At 47.7% G+C, this 22,403-nt stretch overlaps 1 protein-coding gene across 4 annotated transcripts in view; it reads right to left on the bottom strand.

Moving 5' to 3' along the window:
* Positions 1-22,403, bottom strand: part of LIPC (lipase C, hepatic type) — a 177,680-nt gene that overhangs the window by 14,419 nt on the left and 140,858 nt on the right. For all 4 annotated transcript variants that reach the window (XM_081228748.1, XM_081228749.1, XM_081228750.1 and 1 more), the window contains 5 exons: positions 16,757-16,944; positions 12,646-12,828; positions 11,954-12,071; positions 9,445-9,678; positions 6,431-6,676 (listed from right to left, as the gene is read on the bottom strand). In XM_081228748.1, coding sequence (XP_081084874.1) covers positions 6,431-6,676; positions 9,445-9,678; positions 11,954-12,071; positions 12,646-12,828; positions 16,757-16,944 — 969 coding nt within the window. The remainder of the gene's footprint in view (positions 1-6,430; positions 6,677-9,444; positions 9,679-11,953; positions 12,072-12,645; positions 12,829-16,756; positions 16,945-22,403) is intronic.

Genomic DNA, 22,403 nt, shown 5'->3' with positions numbered 1-22,403 from the left:
TCCTGGGGTTCCGGTTCTAGCAAGCTGAAGCTGCCCTTTGAAAGCAAAGAGCAAACAGCCCCTGAAGAAAAGCCGCATTCTAAACCTGCCTCCAATAAAGCCACCAAGACAAAGTGCCTGCCAGCTCTGACCCACTGACATCCATCCTGGGCTATCATTGCTGCAGATTCCGGCCTGCTGCCTGTCTGCTGAATGTCCAGCCCCCGAGCTGGGCTAAATGTTTCACGTCCCTGCACTGGAGATGGGTTTTTGTCTTCTTTTGCTCTTAAAATATGAGTAGGAAGAGACCGATTTCCACATCTGAGATGCCATGGTTCTGCAATTCTGGGGGAAGGGGTTGGCTTTGATGATTGCGAAGGTCCCTTCAGCTCTCACATCCTATGGATGAGAATTACCTGTGTCCTGCAGTGTCTCCCTGGGGTGGGACCTGTGCGGGAGGTCAGAACCTCCAAAGGTGTGTAAGCCGTGAGGGGCCTGAGTGAGGCGGGCTGTGGAGGGCACAGGTGTGCAGGAATGCGGGCACCTGTGTCTGCAGAAGTGTGATGGTCAAACCCATCACACATTGATAGCACAAGGAATCCCTTTTAATGTGCACTAGGAAAGCCGCTTTTGGGGAGAAATCTTGAAATTAATTTTTTAAAATACACGAGACTTTCATGTTCAGATCTAATTATTTGTTCTTATTTTGGATTTTGTAAGCGTTTTTCCTTAAAAAAAGAAAAAAGACAATTTGCTTCTTATTCCTCCCCCCACCCCCCAGGACAATGATGCTGTTACAAAGATGAAGGGAAAAAAGGGTGAATAATTTTTCTCACTTTACCTTATGGCATGTTTAATAAGGATTTTAAAAAATGATTTAGGGAAATGCTTTTGATCCTGTGACTGCAAGGAGGGCAGCACAACGTATTCCTCAGTTCAGGCAGGAGAAATTATTTCAGGTCTTAAAGATGAAAAACATGAAATAGTCTATTAACCCTGAATGAGATCAGGCAAAATCAAACCTGGAGCAGAGATGTGAGGCCTCTGGAGATTCTCCTCCCCAGAGAGTCTGCCTGGGGTTCAGATACCCTAAAAACCCTGGATCTTAATCTCGTGTGGATCCCACTGGTGCCACTTAAAAAAAAAAAGTTTCTTTTTACGTGGTAGCCACTGTGAGCACCAGGGTATGGAATTTATAAAAAGGGAATATTTTTTTCCTTTTTTTTTTTGTCTCATGGAAAAAATGATTCTGAATCATTAGGTACTGGCCCTGGGAGACATTATGACTCTTTACAAACATCAGAGAGGCCTTTTTTGTTTTGAATGTATAGATTTTTTCTCATGGAGGTGGTAAGAATGAGATCTCGTGTTTTCTTGCCGCACCAAGGTCTTCTTCCTAGATCTCAGATGCCTCTAACCCGAGAGGGAGGCTGAACATCATGGAACTGAGAGGCCCAATGATGGTCTTATGCAGGGGGTTAATGTACGAGCAGCCAGCACTAGCAGGGGCTGGTTGAATGAACTCACAACAGGCTCAAGCGAAGTCGAGAAGGGGTTTTATAAGCCTATGTGTGTGTGCATGTATGTACTTAGGTTGGGGACTAAATTTGGGCTCAACAGTACTGCCCCATTTATGTGATGCTGATGTCACAAGACTGGATGCTTGCCCCTTCTATGGGTAGTTTCCTCCTCTGCTGGGGGTGGAGATGGGGGAGCGTATATGTGTGGGAAGGCCAGGGAGTATTGTGTTGTGTGTGTGTATGGGATGGAAATAAGCACCCTTGACTGAGAGATAGGAGCCTCCTGGTACCATCAAAAGGTCTTGAGCACTCATCAGCTTTCTGAACCTCAGTTTCCTCATCTGTAAAACAGGTACTAAAAGCCTTCTCACAGGGTTGTTGTGAGGATGTGATGAGATGGTATGTAAAAGTGCCTGGCTTCTGGAAGGTGTCAACCATCCTATATGCAGGACCGGCCAGCACAGTGGGCAGAGTGAGTCCACCCCCAGGTGCCAGGGTTAGTGGTTCTCCCTCATGCTGGTCCACACATAGTCACTTCGTGGCTGAAGAAACTGAGGCCCACATAGGTTTTGCCACAGGGTCAAGGTCATATAGGTGGTTGGCAGCAAAGCCGAATTCTGGACACTCCTTATCCCAATCCCAAGCCTCTGCTCTCTCTACTATACCCATTGCTTCTCTGGAATTCTCCCTGGAAATCAGTGAAAACCTTCCAAAGAAGTAGCTGAGAAAAGCCAAAGACAAACAGACCCCCCAAGTCACAGTTTGGCTGGTTATCTCACCAACCAGAAGAGTGCTCTCATCAGCTGGAGTGAGTTCCCACCGACTGGATGGGGCCCAGAGTGCAGGGAGAGAGCGCAGGCAGCGGGGATGGGGAAGAGAGGAGAGACCCAGAAAGAGGAGCCCAAGAGGAGGGGCGACTCAGGAGTGAGCTGCCAGGGAACTGGCCTCGGTCCTACACTTAGGAGGCCATGGAATCGGGGAGACCTGGGGTCAAACACTACGTTTGCTCCTCACTAACTGTGTGACTTTGGGAAGGTGATTTAGCCTCTCTGAATCTCAATTTATTTATTTGGAAAATTAGGCATAATCAATCCACCCCCCACCCCTTCCATCTTTGTCTCTCTCTGTCTGTAAGTTGTTGTGAGGATTAAATGATACATGAGATAATTGATGCAACACATCCAGCGCGGTGTCTGGACAGAGTAAGCCCCCCTGAGTGCTGCTTCCTTCTCTTCCACACAGTTACCTCCTCTAACTGCTATGAGGATTAAATTAGATAAGATGCTTGCTAAGCAGGACTTCATATAGGTTTGTTTCCCACCCCCTTTTCTTAAAAAAAAAGGGCTTCCAAACTAGCAAAAGTTCCTCCTGAGAGAGAGAATGGAAGTAGGTGATAAACTGCCTCATTTCACTCAGCGACTGTTTCCCAATTCTCTTCTGCTACTGCTGTCCTCTTCAGCGTTTACCCGAGTTCTGGCGTACGGTTGTAGGAAACAGATCCTTTGATGGTTTTGTCAAAATATCTTGGGAGCCAGAGGAATGAGGGCCAAGTTAGCCATCCTTTGTGCAACTACAATTGGGAGGGGATGTTTATCTTGCCCAGCCCGACCCTGCACTAAAATATAGAGTACAATTAGATGTCCTTGAAAAATATGGATTGTGGGTTCTCTGTAACCAGGGTTGGGCAAGTCTGTTCCTTTATGAATCTGTAAGTATTCATCAAATGCTGGAGTTGGCCACTGAAATAGACTCTGGGGGCCCAAGTCACAGAAGATCGTGGCCATGATGGGTGAAGAAGGGTGCAGTTATGGTGGCCTAGATTAAAGACTTGATGCCAGCACCATCAATAGAACCTTCTGGATGGAAATGGTCTATTTCTGAACTCTCTGATATGGCAGCCACATATTCGAGCGTTTGAAATGTGGCTAGTATGACTGAGGATTCAAATTTGTGATTTTATTTTAAGTAATTTAAATAGCCACATAAGGTTAGCAGCGACCATATAGGTCGATGTAGCATTATACAGACTGCAGCATCCCATGAGCAGCTGCTTTCACATAGATGGGAGTCTCATCTGGGCATAATTTCCGGCTGTACCCAGGGTAGCTTGATGTGACCGCAGGGTTGTGACTCCCACCAGTGAGTCAAATTAGGCTGAGCAGATTAGGACTTTGCTCACTGGAAGGGCTGAGGTGGATCTGGGGAGAATTTGGAGGGCCCAGAGAAGAGGAGGGTGCAGTGCAGGCTGCAGCTCATCACTGGAATCTGTCTGGGGCTGGAGGTTTGGGTTCGGACCAGTTTCAGGCAGTCTTGTCTCATAGTCCCACCTCCATATCACTGGCCCCAGAGATCTTATCTTCATTGGATATCCCTGGAGCAAGATGAGACGCTGGTGATAAAGAGACCCAAGTGTTGTTGTTAGGGGAACTACTGACCAAAACTGCCCAACCTGGCCAGACCCTAGAGTAACCATTTGCATGAGTTATCTTATAACATGAGGTCCTGGTAAGGAACGTGGAGCTAACAAGCCACCACCAACTGAAAGAATTTAGGAAAGGTCAAAAGGAGAGAGGAGACACCAGTCCATGTGTCCTACCAACCTCCCAGAATCCTCGCTGGAATCCATCTTGGCTGAGCAATGCATGCACCACCAGGAAAGACCCTGAGTCAGAATGATTGGCCAGAGACAACCCGGAAACTAACCCCATCACCATAAAACCCGAGACTGCAAGCCCCTGTGGCAGAGCAGTTCTCCTGGGTTCCCTTACGCTGCTGCTCTCCGCCTGGGCGCCCCTTCCCAATAAAGTCTCTTGCTTTGTCAGCACGTGTCTCCTCGGACAATTCATTTCCGAGGCTTAGGCAAGAGCCCACTCTCGGGCCCTGGAAGGGATGCCCCTTCCTGCAACATTGTCTCCAAGGGACTCATCATCTGTCTTCCTGGGACAGCATTTAGCATTTAGCATGTGGGAGGGGGTTGGTCTCCCCTGAGCCCCCTGAGGGAGGGCCTCTGCCTACCCTGGCTCTATGTATGCTTGAAGAATAAATGATGGCCTGGCACAGTGGCTTTGGCAGCTGCTGGGTGAGACAGTGATGCCCTAATGCGATTCCTTGATCCTCCTTCCTGGGAAAGGGGTCCCTGTGAGTTCACACCAGCACCGTGTGGTGACTGGGCATCTGGGTTCCTGGGCAAAGGGAAAAACTCAGCCTGGCTTGTGCCTACTGCTCTTCCCTCTTCCTTCTCTTGATGCTCTCGCCTCCCTCCCCCATCTCCACGCCCCGCAGGAGATGACCTCGGGCAGGACCCAGTCCCTCACTTCAGATGCACAGCCCTGCCCGGGAAGGTGAAAAATGACGCTCTTTCTTTCCAGCTGACCGCAAGGAGAAAGCAAGATCCTCCCCCACCCCTCCTCCTTCCCTCACCCCCATAGACCGACCATGGGCAGGTTACCAAGGTAAAAATCACTAGACTAGTTGTTTGGAGGCCTGGGTCTAAATGCTGGCTCTGCCCCCAAGAATTCCTCTTGTGTCCCTGGGCAAATGATTCTCCTGCATCTGGGCCTCTGTTTTCCCATCTGTGAAATGGTGGAGTTGAACAGTTTTTTGAAATGCTAACATTGCAGGATTAAAGTAGATCTGATAAAATGTGATTATCTGAGAGACTTAATCACTCCAGGCAGCTTTGCCATTTAAAAGAGGAGCTGGTTAACCCAGATGAGTGTCTAATTGGCAGCCTGCGGCAGGGGAGCTCCCTGAAGCAGGAGGGCTTCCAAATCCCCTCACCTGCTCCGGGTGCCACGGGTTCCACCGCCACCCGTCAAGGACAGACAGCTGAGGGGACCCTCTGCCCTCAGGGAAGAAAGATCCTGCCCTCGCTCCAAGTGCTCTCAGAAGCTATCAGACGCTCCATCTGATTTCTGTCATTCCTGGGACTCAGGGAAGGGAAATCTGGCTGGAGAGCAAAAGTTCAGATAAACAGAAGAATCCTGTGCCTAAAAAAATAAGTTGCCTGGGAGCTTGAAATCGGGAGTGTGGTAATGAACGGAACACCTGGGAGTGTTCAGCCTGGGAGTCAGAGGGACCTGGGTTCCAGGCCTCCTTCCAGGCTAACCCTGCCAACCTCGTGTTCACCTTCTGCACACAAACATCTGCACGGTAACAAGCAAAGAGCACCAGGCTCCTCCCAGTGACGCGAGCAGCATGTGCTGTGAACAGTGAGATGCTAAATCATTCCAGAGCTGTTTTAAGGATTAGGCAGAAATGTTAAAGGCAACAGATGTTGGCTTGTTCCCTCCAGGAGGATATAGGCTTTAGTGGAGTATTTCTCTGCTGGCTTCAGCCCAAATCATGGCCACAGCCCTTTCTCTGACCTCCCGTTCAACCCAGCAAGGAGAAGGGGCTCAGTTTCTCCCCTGAGGTTGAGAAGCGGAACTTCTTCTAGGGAGGGCCTCAATAGGACAATGATCTCTTGTAAGACGAGCTGATTCAAACGTCAGGGGAAATGAGGAAGCACAGATGTAGCGTGGAGCCCAGGTTTTTCCTGGAAGCCATGAGCAGAGAGCACTGGGTTCCAGTCTGAGTTTGGAGAAGTCTCCAGGGCCCTGTACCATGAGACCTGGGTGGTCAAGGTAATTGCTCAAGGCCTTCTGGATCTACTATTCTAGGGGACCATGATAATGGATGAAGTACAGCCAACCCAAAGATTGTTCCAAAGAGTATCAAGCTTTCTCCTCCAGCACTTGGCAGTGAGGAAGCTACATTCTTGGGTAAAGAGAGAGGCTGTGTCATCATCACGGTCTGGAATCTGTTCAGGGTCAAAACCACTAAACTAACAGAGCCTGAAGTAGTTCCAGCAAAAGACTTCAGGGAACTTCTGAACCTTCAGACAAGTAAGTGGCTGCATTCTGCCCTTCTGAAGGCTCTCCTGCACTCACCTTTGAACGGGGACTGGGCTCGAGTCACCAGGAAGAGGCTCTTGCTCTTCTTGCTTTGCTGCTCCCGGCGGGCATAGTAGCCCAGCGTGTTGCAGCGGCGCTTCTTGCAGCTCAGGCACAGGCCCTGGCTGAAGCTGTCCATGTCCCTGCACGGGTAGGCCATGCTCTGCATATCAGCGTGCAGCAAGGAGTCGATGAAGAGGTGCACTGACCGCTCATGGGCACATTTGATGGTCTGAGTGATGGCTGGAAAACAGGGCAAGAAGGACATTGTCATCCCTTTATCTGAAGGATCACCTTGTTTCTCAGTTCAGAGTACCAGGACATTGGGAAGGAGGAGAGCTGAGGTCAACCCGCTGACTGCAGTGGATGTGATAACTGACTGAACACTACACAAGGGGTAGACCCCCTGCAGTCACTTAGTGTGGAGGCATAATCTCAGGCTCCAGGGGGCTGTTGAGGGCACCCTGTATGTTACGGTAGGTGTCTTAATAGGAACCCCAAGTCACTAAGAAAATATTGAATTATTTAAGCACGTGGGGTAGTGTAATTCATTTTGGAAATATTTTAATCTCAAATGGTTAAAAATGCACAATTGCTGGGCTTCCCTGGTGGCGCAGTGGTTGAGAGTCCGCCTGCCAATGCAGGGGTACATGGATTCGTGCCCCGGTCCGGGAAGATCCCACATGCCACAGAGCGGCTGGGCCCATGAGCCATGGCTGCTGAGCCTGCGTGTCCGGAGCCTGTGCTCCGCAACGGGAGAGGCCACAACAATGAGAGGCCTGCGTACTGCAAAAAAAAAAAAAAAAAAAAAAAAAAAGCACAATTGCTGATGCTTTAAGGGTGAGTTAGCAGAACAGGCTTGTGCGGAATGCCTCTTTTCTTAATAAAGCTGGGTAAACCAGTGCCCAGGCAATCTTGGGACTTGGCTCATGGTCTGGTGAGAGCTGAGGCCTCCCCCACCATGTCTGCCTTCTGTCCCAAAGCAGCCACTGCAGGCCCTAAGATAACTGGCCTGTACAACCAGCATGGGGATTGGCTTCAAGAAGGACATATCCCAGTGACCAGGTCTGAACGGGCCTAACCCAAAACAAGTTTAGGAGGTTTATATACCAAGGATTTTGACCCTTTTCTGGGGGGATTTGTTTTTGGGTCTCCAAATCTTAACAATCTTTAGTAAAGTTTTCTCTAGGAATGTTGAGGAACCACCAAGAGATGTGATAAGAACCTCATGTGAAGGTGGAGCACAGGTAACTTTGCCAAAAGCTGTTTGCCCAGGATTAGTCATCTCAGTTCTTGGTCGCTAGGGGCTGTATTTGTTGAGCACCCACTATTCGGCAGGTACTACACTGAGTGCCTCCCCAGATCTTCAGTACAGCTCCTTGAGGCAGCTGTTACGAGTGAGAAAACTGAGTTTCAAAGACATTCACTCACTCACTCAAGCTCACCTAGCCAGGAGGTGGCGAGGATGGTAAAACAGTTACCAACTGACCAAGTTAACACGTTCACCCCAGAATGGGATCACTTGCGAACATAAGGGTGAAGAAAACTGAGAAAAACCATACCAGGGGTGGGCAAGATAAATGAATATCCTTGGTTCCATCATTCTGAAGTGTAGCACAAAAGAGAAAATGGCAGTAGTTGGTCAGAGATGCATTTACCAAGCAACTAGCTAATAAACACCATCCTAGGGCTCTGTGTTGAGCTTAAGGAGGGTGTAAATCTGGGAAGAGGGCTGGATGGTTACCAGGAACTGCTGGTGACTAGAGGGCGATGACTGGAGAGTGATGTAAGGAATGATAAGGGGAAGTTCCCAGAAGGTTCTCTCAGGCGTGGGCGGGTGGAAAGCTGGGAGTCCAGCCAAAATGAGATAGTGTCCAGTGTGAAGGTCATTCTGATATAGGAGACGTGAAGGTGGTGATGTAATCACGAGATAGTGTGTGCTCAGCTCAGTTTCAGATGATTGGGGCAAGATGGTGGTATGTGGGGGTCGGGGGGTCTCCAGTTGGCTTAGAGTGAGTTGGCATGTCTTAATCAGGATATTATTTTACAATAATGAGAACCTTGGAATGCCTATGAAATGTATGGTTTTTGCTCACATTTTTTTTTTTTTTTTTTTGTGGTACGCGGGCGTCTCACTGTTGTGGCCTCTCCCGTTGTGGAGCACAGGCTCCAGACGCACAGGCTCAGCGGCCATGGCTCACGGGCCCAGCCGCTCCGCGGCATGTGGGATCCTCCCGGACCAGGGCACGAACCCATGTCCCCTGCATCGGCAGGCGGACTCTCAACCACTGCGCCACCAGGGAAGCCCTGCTCACATTTTTGTTCTTTAATCCGGGGCCTGTTACCAATGTGCGTGTTAATGTTTTGGTTTTAGGGTTTGAGAGAGAAAGGGGATCGCGACCCAGATAATGCCATATTCAGCTTCCACCCTGAGACAAAGGAAGTCACAAGGACCTATTTAGAGCTGAACATCTAATTGGAAGAATCTCAATAATGAATGTCCTGTAGGGTCAGCTGATTAAACCTCATGGGGGTTGGAAGAGTTATTCCCACTCTTGTGAGACCAAGGATCAAGAAACCATGATCTATTAAGTGGATCATCATAGGGCCCAGAATAGAGGAAGCCCCCTGAGTGAGGAAGCTTCCAGAGAAAGAGGAAGAACCACAGGCATCAGGGCTCAACTTTCAGAAGGGCTGACACCCCAGGAGAGACTTCTCTGGGTACACTGAGTGGAGGTAAGAAGCGGGGACTCCCAGTGGTGCCCCTCAGCTCATCCTCAGCACCTGAGCTCCAGGGACCACTGCCTGTTAAGAGGAAGGGCTTGGGGGGAGCGGCAGCCCTTACCTACTCCCACAAGCCCTCTCTCTGGGTGGACTTGGTGATCATTCACCCTGGGCCCCACCCTTGCCAAACTCTTCTCAGAATCTTGCAGATTAGTCACCACTGGATCCAGAGGCCCCATCAGTTGTGGGGAATGTAAACCAGCGTAGGCTAGTGTCTTCTTTCTCACCGTTTAAGCCGTGCTTGGCAATATGTTTGTAGAGCTCTAGGAAGTGGCATCCAGGCTGGTAGGAGCCCCCGTTGGGGTAGAAGTCATAGTGGGCTATGGGCTGCTTGATGCCCACACTCAGGCCCATGTGTTCCTGGGTAAAGGTGTGAATGGCGTCCACGAAATTGGCATCATCTGGTGAAAGCCGGTCACCGGGGGAAGCTCTTTTAAACAAAAGGCCCGCAGCATCCAGCCCTAACAGGAAAACAAGGGGAAGGGTTAGGTGAGAGCAACAGGAGAGAAGAAATGCTCTTTTTACCTTTTTCATGTTATTACACATTCATGAGCTAGCAGGAAGAAGAAAATCCTAGGGCATAATCTTTCTCTCAAAAATCTTGCCATAACTTTTTCACAGTAAAACCATAACAATTCATGGCACTAAAAATCGGACACGGGCTGGTTATTATCTACGGGGAAAAGAGGTTTGCAGGAACAATCCAGTGGTAGAAATAAGGTTATAAGGGAATGCTTGATTTATTTAAGCCAATCAATTTTAAGTACCTCTGAAGCCACTTTCAAGAGCATCTGTTTGCATATAAAAAAACCACTGTGCTTATTGTAAGTAGTTCTAACCTATCCATCAAAGAAAGAATTTATTTGCCTGCATGTTGTCAATAATTTCCCTAAACAAACTGGCTTTTCCCCTACACTAATGTCATTTCATTGGAATGTTCAGAACTGCACTGGGACATTACTGTTCTCTGGGGAAAATGTTGTGAGCAAATAGGACTGCTCACAGCTCTGGTCCTTAAGTGACAGATATGTTTGCATGAAACAAGTGGCATCTCCTGGCTGATGGTAGCTGGGTAGTATTTATGCACTCAAGGTTTTTTTCTCCTTCTTTCTTTACCTTCTCTGGAGGATCCTTTGTTGTCCCGTATCAGTCCTGGCTTCCATCACTGTTGGGGGTGAAGGAATTGACAGGGGACCATGACAGTCCCTGCTCTCTAGCCCTCACCCGTAGTTACAAATAAAGGAAGTGATTTATATTTCTTTCTTCGTCAGGCTGACTATGAGATGACAACGGAGTAATTAGCGGTCCTGTTGCTTCTGATATGTGTGGGCCTGGCTAATAAGGCCTGATGTGGCCCGTGACACCAGCCGGCATGGAGAGGGTCCTGGGCCCAGTGCCGCCTCTCTGCAGTTCTGACTTAGCCTTCTAGGCCTGGTTTGTCTGTGAAGGGCCTCACTGGACTTCTGTGGAAGGTTCTTGTGTGGGAGGTCTGCTCACCCCCAGGCTATTGAGCATTAAATCATGGAGGGCACCAAATACTGATCCATGGATCAGGCCTCCCCATCACCAGCAAGATGGGAAAAAAAAGAAAAAAAAAAAAGACCAGAAAATGAGTTCTCATCATGACAAATTTGCTTCGTTTAAATGTCTGCCATTACCCCTATCTTTTTTCAGTGTTAAAATAAACCTCTTCTTTTATGAAGGAATGGTAACAGTAGATAGTAGTTGCCAAAAATGTTCTTTCTTGATAAAATAAAAGATCACAGCAATGTTATTCATCTTACATTTTGTTTGAATTGTTTTTGCTTGTGAAATATTGTTTTAGCCTGATGGGTCTTGAAGGATGAGTAGGAGTTTGGTAGGGAGACTAGGGCTTGGTTTTTCAGACAAAGGGAAAAGTGACTGCAAAGGCCCAGAAGCACAAAAGGCCATGGCACATTTGTAGAGTGGAGAAAAATCTAGTGTCACAGAAGCCTAGAACTATAAGAAGGGAACAGTGGAAGGAGAAGCTGGAGAGCTCTGGGGACACTACACTGAGAAGGGCCTTGTCTGGGCCTCCTGAGTTTTACCCTGTAGGAATCAGTGGGCCTCAGGGACTTGGCTGATGAGGCGTGTTCCTCTGACTGTGACTCTGGGGCAGCAGGGGGGGGATGAGGTTTGTGTCAGGGCAGCCTGGTAGGAAAGGCCTTCTTGTGTGTCTTCAGCTCTTCCTGGGTATCTAGGGGCATCTCCAAGGTGGCATAGAGCTTGGGGTGAGGTTTTTGGTGCAGAGATCCCTCCCTCAATCCAAATGGGCCTCAGAGTAGGACCCACGTGTTTCACAAAAGTGGACACTGAGGTACAAACATGTCTGTTACAGCAAATTTAGGGCTGTCATTCTTTAACTCACGTTGGGCTTTTAAAACTATAGGTTGAAAAATAAACTCTTTCCTGCTACAGAAGTGTACACAAAATCTACTTTTTAGGACCTATTTGGCAGGACTGTGAGAGACCTTTGTTTGAGGAAAGGCAATAGGAAGTGAGGCTGTGATTTGCTCTAAATTCTCTTGGAACAGCAGTCTATGACAGCGGTCATGTTTGAAATAAATAGTGCTATAAGTCCTCCTGTGAACTCTAATACAGCTTGAAGGAAGCTGGGGGTGGGTTAATTTATGAGACCGTTGGAGAAGCAGGTCCTTGCTCCACGCCCCCGTGCAGCTGTGAAGATTATAGCTGTCAGTTATCAGGTGTGGTTACCTGTAATTCTCCCAATCTTGTGCTTTCCGCTCATGTAACTGCCAGCGAATCCTGAGACGTGTGCACCCAGGCTGTACCCAATTAGATGAACATTGCTTGGAGAAAAGTGAACAGACTCCTGGAAGACAGCCGTGAGACAGTTTCAGGAGGGGAGAGAGCTGCCTGGATACAAGCCTTTGTGGGTGCAGCCTGTTCTAGGCTCTCTCTGTTCTTTGTGCCTGGTCACAAGTAAGGTGCTTAACTCCTACTCAGGACCCCAAGTGGTTTCTCACCTTGCTGACTCCGTCCTGTTTCCTTTCCGGCTCAGCTGCCTGGGGCCCTGCCTGGTGGTGCTGCCTCCTGTCTGCCCATCTTCACCTGGATGTTAATGCCTTGCGGGAGTGACCTCATTCATGTGTGGGGGAGTTTGATAGCTTCCAGGGTGTGTTTAGATCCCTTAGCACATCCAAAGAGGTGAGCATAAAAGGAACAGTGGATGGAGTAGTGGGGGCAGATGATCCTATAAAACAGGGCTTTAAGGGAGGCATTTGATAGACCGCTGGGGGTCTGGTCTCTGTCCCATGCCTTCGCATCCCTGTGAGCTTAGCAGAAGTAGTTCTCCCGTCTGGGTTGCTGTAGGAGACCAGCTTAATTCACTCAGTCTTAGAGGAAGGGAGAGGACGGGAGAGAAGGGAGATCAGGGCAGGTCTCACCTCCAGCCACTGGAGAAGGGCCGCGATCTCCTGGCCGACGAGGCGGGTGTTGCGGACAGCAATGGAGTAGTGGGTGTGGGCCAGGGTGACCCATTCTGCCAGCCCCACGTTGACTGGTCGGGCCAGCTGAGACTTCAGCGCGGCCACCATCTGCCAGATCCAGTTTTCCAGCGAGGCTTCCATCTGAGGGTGGAACCACAGGGTCATCAGCTTCCCAGGGAGGGAGGCGCGAGTGCTGTACTAGCTCCCTCTATCTACCTGCTCACCTCTTTCCTTCTCCAACTCTGGGCTCATGCTGGGTCCTTCTCGCCAAGAGAAAGGGCTTAACCTGGGGCTTCTCAACCTCAGCGCCATTGACATTTGGGGCCAGATATTTCTTGGCTGAGGGAGTTATCCTGTGCACGGTAGGATGTTTAGCTGCATCCTTGCCTCCACCCAAGAGAGGCCAGCAGCACCCCTCCCCTCCCCCTCCCCAAGCTGTGAAGACCAAAAATGTCTCTGGACTTTCCAAATGTCCCCCGGGGGGCTACCCCCAGCCCTCCCTGTGCTGCCGCGCCTCTGGGTCACACCCAGTGTTCTGCTTGCCTTAGAGGGGGTAGGACTGTGAGCTGGAACATAGTAGGAACCCAATAACAACTGGGTTGATTCACTATGGACACCTGTTCTGTGTATGTTCCTTGTTTGGGAGCCAATTTGCAGGGCACTCCTGAAGGGTTCACAGAGCAAAGACGTTTGTGCTGTGTCTGGAAGGATAAATAGGAGTTCTCACGGAAGAATCCAGGTGGGCAGGTGAGTGTGGTGGCGGTGGGTGAGGGTATCTAGGGCACTCCAGGCAGAGCATGTGCAGAGGTGCAGAACCACAGAAGGGCAGTGCGGCCTGTCTGGGGAGAGCAGGAAAGTCGGGTGTAATTGAAGACGAGAACACAGAGGTGAAGCTGGACGGCAGTACTGATGGTTTGGCTTGTGAGTCTGGGGTGAGATGCATTCATTTAATAAATGTCTTTCTACCCAGTACCTTCTATGTGGATGTAACACCTTGGGTTCAAATCCAGACTCTCCTAGTTACTAGTTGAGTGACCTTGGGCAAGTTATTTAACTTTTCAGTGCCCCAGTTTCCTTGTCTGGAAAATGGGGATAATGATAGTGTCCTCCTTCCAGGATTGCTGTGAAGATGAGATAAGTTAATAGATGTAAAGCGTTTAGCACCTGGTACATAGTGAGGACTCAGTAAATGTTAGTTATGGCAGCTGCTGCTGTTGTCATTATTATTATTATTACCAGCAATAGTAGATACAATCCAGTCTGCACAAGATTTTGAAAACAAAGGACTCATTCTAGTAAAAGGATCCTGGTAAGAGGACCCTGCTATCTTCATGTCTGTAAACAAGATATGAAGTCAGCCATTACTTCAGCTAACAAATATTTTTGGAGCACCTAATATTTAATGGATCCTGTCCGGCGGGAGATGAGGGAAGGGATACTCTAGGCAGAAGTCACAGCCTGAGCCAAGAGGAGAGAAGTCATGTGGAAGGAGCTACAAGCAGAGGTAAGGGGGAGGCAGGGAGAGTGGCAGTGGAGGCAGGGAGAGCCGGCCCTGCTGTTTGTAAGGCTCTCAGCTCAAGTCCCTACCTCAAGTCAGGTACCAAGTCCACAGCTCTGTTCTCCCCAAAGCTCTGCTCTGGATGCATTCCCTCCTTCCCAATTTCTTTTCTGTTTTTCTTTTGTAAGGGAAGGTTCCTTTAGGTAAAGCAGCTGAAGAGATGGAATGTTCTTCCCTTACAATGACTGGCCTTCTAATAATCCATCCTTACCCCCTCCTCTCCCATAAGAAAGCTTTCGATGTCTGATCTTTTTTTTGGCCATGCCATTCAGCTTGTAGGATATTAGTTCCCTGACCAGGGCTTGAACCCGGGCTACCACAGTGAAAGCGCCAAATCCTAACCACTGGACCGCCAGAGAACTCCTTTCATGTCTGATCTTTAGTTTCCTTTAAGATAGGTTTCATCTCAGGGTTCTACCCTCTGTCTCCAATTCCATGCTTTTTTTTTTTTTTTTTTTTTTTTTTTAAGAAATAGGGATAGAGCTCCTAGCTTAGCTAGAGAGAGCTGCAGTGAGGAGATTGCAGTGTGAGGCCTGCTGTGTGATGGGGACCCTGCCAAACCCATCCTTGACAAAGGCTTGATGTAATGGAGTCTTTGACAGTATGGGCTTTGGAGCATGAGGGTTCTAGTTTTGGAGTTCTGTCTACTGAGGGCTGTGTGACTGTGGTAGCTGCTTGACCTCTCTGAGCTGCAGTTTCCTCATATGAGAGATGAGACTAACTCAAGTGGCCGTGTAGGGAGGCGGGAGGATTAAATGAGCTGATGTCTAATGTAAATGGCTTAGCTCCTATAGGGCCTCATCTGTGTTAGGTCTCTTCTCTAAGGGCAGGAAAGCCCCTACCACCTTCACTGCCAACCCTGTGCTGTGGTGGAGCACGCCCCACCCTTCCCTAGGGTGGGGCTCCTTTAAATCCTAGGAGGAAGCTGCTGGCAGGCTACAAGAGCCTCTGTGCTTTTCTGGGATGGCAAACCCACCTTGTGGCTACACCCACATGGCGTCATGTGGTTCCCACTACCCCACGAGGCCAGGCATGGGGTCTGTTTTGTTCATGTGGAGGGTATGAGTGAATACATGTTGAAAGAGTGGTGGTGGACCGATGGGCTCATTTTGCTCTCTAAGCTAGGATAGATGGGGGTTGCAGAGTATTTTTCAATTAGATGGTAGGGAAAGGGTTTCAAGTCATGAAATAGACCCCAGATCTCTGGAGGTTTCACAGTGTGAACCAAGCTTCAAATCGTGGGTGGCCTAGAAACTAGTAAGGCAGAATTTCTTCTTGGAAACTTTTGTTTGACTTCAATCATTGCCCACAATATTCTTTTCCCCTTTCTTCCACAGTAATAGAATTTTAGCATCACTAAAAAGCTACACTTTCTGTAAGAGGCTACATATCCTAAATACCTTTCCCTCTAGGTATGGGCAAATGGATGTAATTGGAAGCATTTCACAGATGCTTCTGGGAAGCTAACCTAAGAAAACACATTTATATACCAAAAGCCATTGAATTGTACACTTTAAATGGATGAATTTTATGGTATAATGGGAATTACACCTCAATATAGTTGTTTTTTAAAAACCCTGCTTTTGGGCCTCCCTGGTGGCGCAGTGGTTGAGAGTCCGCCTGCCGATGCAGGGGATACGGGTTCGTGCCCCGGTCTGGGAGGATCCCATATGCCGCGGAGCGGCTGGGCCCGTGAGCCATGGCCGCTGGGCCTGCGCGTCCGGAGCCTGTGCTCCGCAACGGGAGAGGCCACAACAGTGAGAGGCCCGCATACCGCAAAAAGAAAAAAAAAAAAAAAAAAAAAAAAAAAACAAAACCCTGCTTTTTTACTTTTTTGTGTTTACATTTTACTACCTTGTGCTACCTGGGATGCAGATGTGATAGCTAGTGCTCTAGCTGCCATCTTGGACCATACTCTAAGGATAGCAGAATATTGAGCAGGGAATGAGCTGGGTCCTTGAGGACTTCAGTGACCAAAGCTGTTTATTCAGTTTTGGATTACATATACTGGACTGTTGTACGAAATGGAAGAAAAACTTCTGTTTTATTTGAACTACTGCCAATTTGGATTTCTGTTATTTGCAGCTGAATTTAACCCTTACAAATATAATATTTTATTGGGAGACTATATCTTCTGGCTTCCTACCTCCTCTTGGGAAACATGCAGATTCACCTTCATGAACTGCAATCTCTTATGGGCCCTTATGTGCTGTGTGACCTTTGTGTGTGTGTGTGTGTGTGTGTGTGTGTGTGACCTTTTTGAGCCACATTTTACTATCTGAAATGTGGAGATAATTATACTTTCTCTGCCCTGCTTACTCATGAAATTAAGATAATCAATAAGATAATGTGTGAGGAAGCACTTGGGAAATTAGAATGTACTTTAAAAGTATTATGCATGAAGTTGTTATCACCAGCTCCCTATCTTTTTATTACAATTGAACACACTAGGGAGGGAAACAAAAGAAAATGTAAAAGTAGAGAGAAAAAAGGCATGTCAGCATTTCCTACCAACCACCCGTGGACTATCATCACCAGAGGCAGAGAGGAGTTGAAGCCGCACTGCTGTAACGTGTCTGAGTGATTGAGCCGAATCTGACAGCCCTTATTGGTTTCTTCTTTAAAGAGCAGAAATCTGGTTCTTGTCTCCTGTGATGTTTCCTTTGTTTCAACAGCTCGAGATCTCCTTCCAAATGACTCTGGAAGATAAAATTGGAGACAGTGTTTAACCTGGCACCTGTTCCACCTCTGCCAGCTCTGGGACAACCCAGAAGTTTCTAAAAGCACTAGGCAGCGGGGTTACTGCAAGGTGCTGGAGGTAGGCATGGGCTGTGGCTTTGGGGAACCCCAAAGAGCATTTTATTTCCAGCAGAATGGCCATTTTTTTCCTGGGAGATGATGGAGGGTGACCTAGGAGGACCCCACACAGAGGTGGAGAGGACCAGATCCTCCATCCTGCCATCCCACGGACTATAGGATCAGCCAGTCAGACACTAGAGTAACTCCAGGACAGTGGGAATATGGGAGAGGCAATGGGGACTGAGGTTCAGAGAGGATAAGTAGTTCGCCCAGAATCATGATGCCCATAAGTGGTAGGATTTGGAGCCTGTCTCTCTGACTCCAATTCCCTACATCCCTATGCTAGGCAGACAGCACACAGAGCGTCTTAGTTTGATGACACTATGCATTCTCTCCTGTGGCTCAACCTGTTCTCACACGTAGTCTTGCATTGACCAGGTAGGACTGGGGTGGGGAGGATCACAGAGGGGGTGGATTCTGCTTGATGGGGAGTGGCATTCAGGGAGGACTTTTCAGGGAATGTGAGGCTCATGCTGGCCCTGAAGGATGAATGAGGGCTTGTGTGTGTGTGTGTGAGTGGGTGGGAGGAGTAGGGCTTTCCAAGCTGAGGGCACAGCTGAGTAAGGGCTCAGAGGCGTGGGACCTTGTGGGTGGAAGGAAGCCGAAGGCTGGGAAGCCAGAGTGTGGGGGGCCCCTGGATGCTGAGGAGTCTGGACTTTATGCTCTCGATGATAAGATGCTGCTAAAGAGTTTTCAGCAGAAAAGGATAAATGAATATCCACCCAGAATCTTTCATAGACTGTGTGAGGGTGGGGTAGGGAGAAAAAGATTGTTTTTATGATTACACCCTCCGTTGTTTTCCTGAAAGGCTATCTAGCTTCTCTTTGTGGGGAGCCTCACCCTGACTCTGAGACACTTTGTGGAGGATGGGCAGTCACCCAACTCTTTGAGGCAGTGCAACAGCTGTCAAGACCATGATGTCAGTCAGAGATAAAGCTGGGTGGAGCCTGAGGGAGGTGCCATGTTCCCCAGGTGTGGCATCCCAAGATGGGTGACATCTTTTCTGCTAAGATTAGGAATCAGACCAAGAGCTTGGGGAGGATGCTCTCACAGCCCCTTCCAGCCGAGGGTGGGCTCCCCTGTGGCTGAGGGGCAGACACGAGGCCATACCAGCATTTTTGATCAGTGAACTCAATTCAGCCCAGTCACTAAGAACCCTGATCATTCTTTCTGAGCATAAAGTCATTCAGGCATCTCAGACAATAAGTCTTGGGCTTTTGGTTCCAGGGGACAGCAAGACAGAGAGATGATGAAACTACAAAGTGCAAGGGGAGGTATTAATGAAACCAATTTTCCTACCCAAAGGTTATTAATTTGAAAGGTTATTAATTCCCAGCAGAGGGCAATGATTTTTCACTATGATGACAGAATGAAATGCATCATATTTTATTAAAAGGAGATGAAAATGAGAATCTGAATAACTTCTCTGAGATAAAGAAGAAAATTTCTGCCGCCCAGTTTGACTTTCCCAGGCTTAGAGACTATCTGAGCTTGTCCTCATTCCTGAAAGCATAATCCCAGATCGTGCTCCCCATCTCATTGCATGCACTGCCCCCCTGGTCTCTAAGTCAGAAACCCGGGTGTCATCTTACACTGTTTTAGCAGCCATCCAATCAGTCCAAAGCTTCAGGTTCCCACGTATCCCTAGAATCCAATGCCCTAGCTCAGGTGCACACTGTTTCTTGCTTGGTGTATTGCCACAGCTTCCTAACTGGTCTCTGTTTAATCTCACCACCCTCCCTCACACTGCTGCTCAAACAATCTTTCTAGAACAGACATGACTATTATACCCGTTAGTGTCTTTAAGCTTCTTGGTATTGCAGCCAAGTCCATCACCTGAATGATGATCCCTCATCCCTCAAATCATCCCCTCTCTACACTCTCCTGCTACCCCAGACTGCCACTAGTTTCCCCCATTGCCATCTCACATCCCTGCATCTTTGCACTCTCGCTTCCCTCTCTGCTGGTCCCCTCTGGTCCATTTGTTAAAATGGAACTCAGACATCACCCCCTCCAGGAAGCTGTCTCCTCTAGCCAGAGGTAATTACTTCCTCTTGCTGCCAGCACCGTATTGGTCCCCTGATCCTAAGGTAATTTATTTGTTTGGATGCGTGGTGTTTCCTCCACCAGGTTGTGAACTCACGGAGGACAGAGCTGAGGATGCTTAATAAGTGATTAGTGCGCGATGTGGTATTCTGTGGGGTCCAGGTCTCAGATCAAAGGCTATCATTCGATTTGTCAGCGCTTTATGAACTGGAGCTCAAGGTAACTAATTTTCTTTTATTCAGTGACTGAATAGCTATATCTTCCTTCATTTCAGGATAGCTGACTTGAATGCTAAAAAGATTATATGAAAATAAAATGGGGATAGATATAATACCCATCTTGTGAAGTCATTACAAGGATTAAATAAGATGATATTTGTAAAGAGCACGGAACAATGCCTGGCATATAATTAGACCCACATAAATGTGTGTTATTAAAATAAGTACATGTTGGAGCATCCAGCATCTCGCATTTTTGATCTGTGAAATTCTTTCTTTCTGTGAAAATTTATCCCCCTTACCCTGGATTTAGCTGGGAGAATCAGCTCTGGCCCCAGTACCTGGGGCCTCAGATCTGTTCAGGAGAGTCCTAGGGAAAAAAGAGTTGTCAGATGGAAAGGCTCACAAGCACCTGGACTGACCTGAGCTCTTCCTTTTCTTCCTCGGAGCTTGGCTTTCTTTTAGCATGTGTGTAAGTGAGGAGGTTGTGTATATATTCATTCATTCATTTATTTCCTCAACAAATACTTATTAAGCATATATTATTATATTATGCCCTGAGCCCTGACTAGGTGCCAGTTGGAGGCAAATAGGGCCTGACATCTGTGTATCAGGAGTCCCCAGTCCAGTGGGAAAGAAAGCATGAAAATCAGCCATCACATGAGGTTGCTGTGAATACTGCTGTGGAGTGACATCCTGAGTAGGGGCTTTAGGGAAGATGCCAAGAGAAGATAAGGCATCAGTTGAGTCTGGAAGGATTAAAGATTCTTTAGGTGCTCACATCTAGGAGAAATTTTTGAAGAAAGTGGGGCTCTGGTGCCTAAAAATATAAGATTTAGTGGAGGACCTGAGCACTGAAGGGCTGCTGTGGGGAAGAGGGCCTAGGATTCTTTTGCGCAACTCCAGGAGAGAGCAACGGAGTCAAAAGGTGGGCATGACATGGAAGGAAAATTTTGACTTTAAGTGGTTCTTGAAAATTCATAGTTGAAGAAATTGGGGCAAAGAGAAAATAAAGGTGGCAAAACAACAAAGACAGAAATGTTAATAGATTAGCAACCTAAACTGCACAATCTGTGATCATATAAGGTTGCAGAAGATGGGCCACAGATTTTGTTTTGAGCTTCCTATTGGCCAAATCAAAGAGGGAAACAGGAGCAGTTATAGAATTCATACTGTCCAGTTGCTCATACTTTTCTGGTCCTGAAGCCTGAGATGGTTTTCCTGTGGGTTATTGTAAAAAGAGGCCATTGCATGAGGCAGCAGCCATTGTCTTGAATACTATTCCTATGAAATATACAGTAGCAAGTTTTATGTGGTTGACTCTGAGAGTGCAATGCAGTCCTCAATGGAAGCAGCATCCATAGCACCAAACAGCGTTTAAGTCACAGAGAGTCTCTTTAAGACTCTTCGCTGTAATCCAGCAGCAGTCCTATGACTGAAGGAGGCAAGGGCTACTTCAGGTCATATTTTGGGTGGAAGGAGTAGTCCCCAAGTGTCTGAGTCTCCATGGGAGCAGAGTTTGATTGACCCCTTCACAGAACACATAGAATACTGGAGCATCCTCAGGTAAGCCACAGCTTCAAGGATGCACTACTGTGACTCACACTCAAAAGTATACCAAAATCTCTTTCCTAGGCTTTAGCCCTCCCCATAACAGGCTCTTGACAGGGCTTCTCTACCTGGGGATGCTTCTGACGCTGCAAACCCAGTGAGGTCAAAGTGAATTTATTTTCTTTCCTCCCAACCTTCTTCTTCCTTTCCTTCTACATTCCCTATTGTGGTTTGTGACACCGTCATTTGTCCATGCTGTTGCTCAAGCTAGAAAGCTTAAGAGCCGTCCTGGAATACCCTCTCTGTCCCCTTGGTAACCCACTAGGGTCACCAAATTCTGAGGACACAGTCTCAGGGTTATCTTCTCTGCCCCCTGCCACTGACTTAGTCTGGGAACACACAGTTGTTTTTGTATTGGTTGTGATATGGTAATAGACTCAACTTTTTTATTTTGTCTATATGTAGAATTAATACATGTTCATTGTAGATATACAATCTGAAAAATGCTGAAATGAATAAAGAATCTCACTACTCAGAAAAACACACAAGTAATATTTGGAGTATTTCCTTCCAATCTATTCTTATGGAGATAGTTGTTTCATAGATGTTTGTTTGGGGTGTCTATAATTGAGATCATATTATGTGAATGTTTTTTGGTTTTTTTTTTTTTTTTTTTTTTTTGCGGTACGCGGGCCTCTCACTGCCGCGGCCTCTCCCACTGCGGAACACAGACTCCGGACGCGCAGGCTCAGCAGCCATGGCTCACGGGCCCAGCCGCTCCACGGCATGTGGGATCCTCCCAGACCGGGGCACGAACCCATGTCTCCTGTGTCAGCAGGCGGACTCTCAACCACTGCACCACCAGGGAAGCCCTATGTGAATGGTTTTATATCCCTCTTTACCTGTCATGATAATTTTCTTACAGCATTAGAAATTCTTTAAAAACATGCTTTTGAAAAGTGGAATAGGGCTTCCCTGGTGGTGAAAAGGTTGAGAATCCGCCTGCCAATGCAGGCGACACGGGTTCGAGCCCTGGTCCAGAAAGATCCCACATGCCACGGAGCAACTAAGCCCGTGCGCCACAACTACTGAGCCTGCGTGCTACAACTACTGAAGCCCGCGTGCCTAGAGCTTCTCTGCAACAAGAGAAGCCACTGCAATGAGAAGCCCATGCACCGCAACGAAGAGTAGCCCCCGCTCGCCACAACTAGAGAAAAGCCCGCAGCAACGAAGACCTAATGCAGCCAAAAATAAATAAATAAATAAATAAATACATGTATTAAAAAAAAAGAAAAAGAAAAGTGACATAGTTTGTTTCATTATTGTTGGACATTTAGGTTGTTTCCTGTTTTCTTTTTTTTTTCCTATTACTAGCAATGCTCTGATGACCATCTTTATAAATAAATCTTTGTCTGAATCTATGAGTGTTTTTTTAGTAAAGGTTCCCCAAAGTAGGATCATTCGCTTCTTAGGGGTGATCTTAT

The sequence above is a fragment of the Mesoplodon bidens genome (assembly GCF_964165515.1).
Source record: "Mesoplodon bidens genome assembly, chromosome: 3".
NCBI classification, from domain to species: domain Eukaryota; kingdom Metazoa; phylum Chordata; class Mammalia; order Artiodactyla; family Ziphiidae; genus Mesoplodon; species Mesoplodon bidens.
Note: the sequence above shows the minus strand (reverse complement) of the source record. Positions and strands in the feature narration are given on the sequence as shown.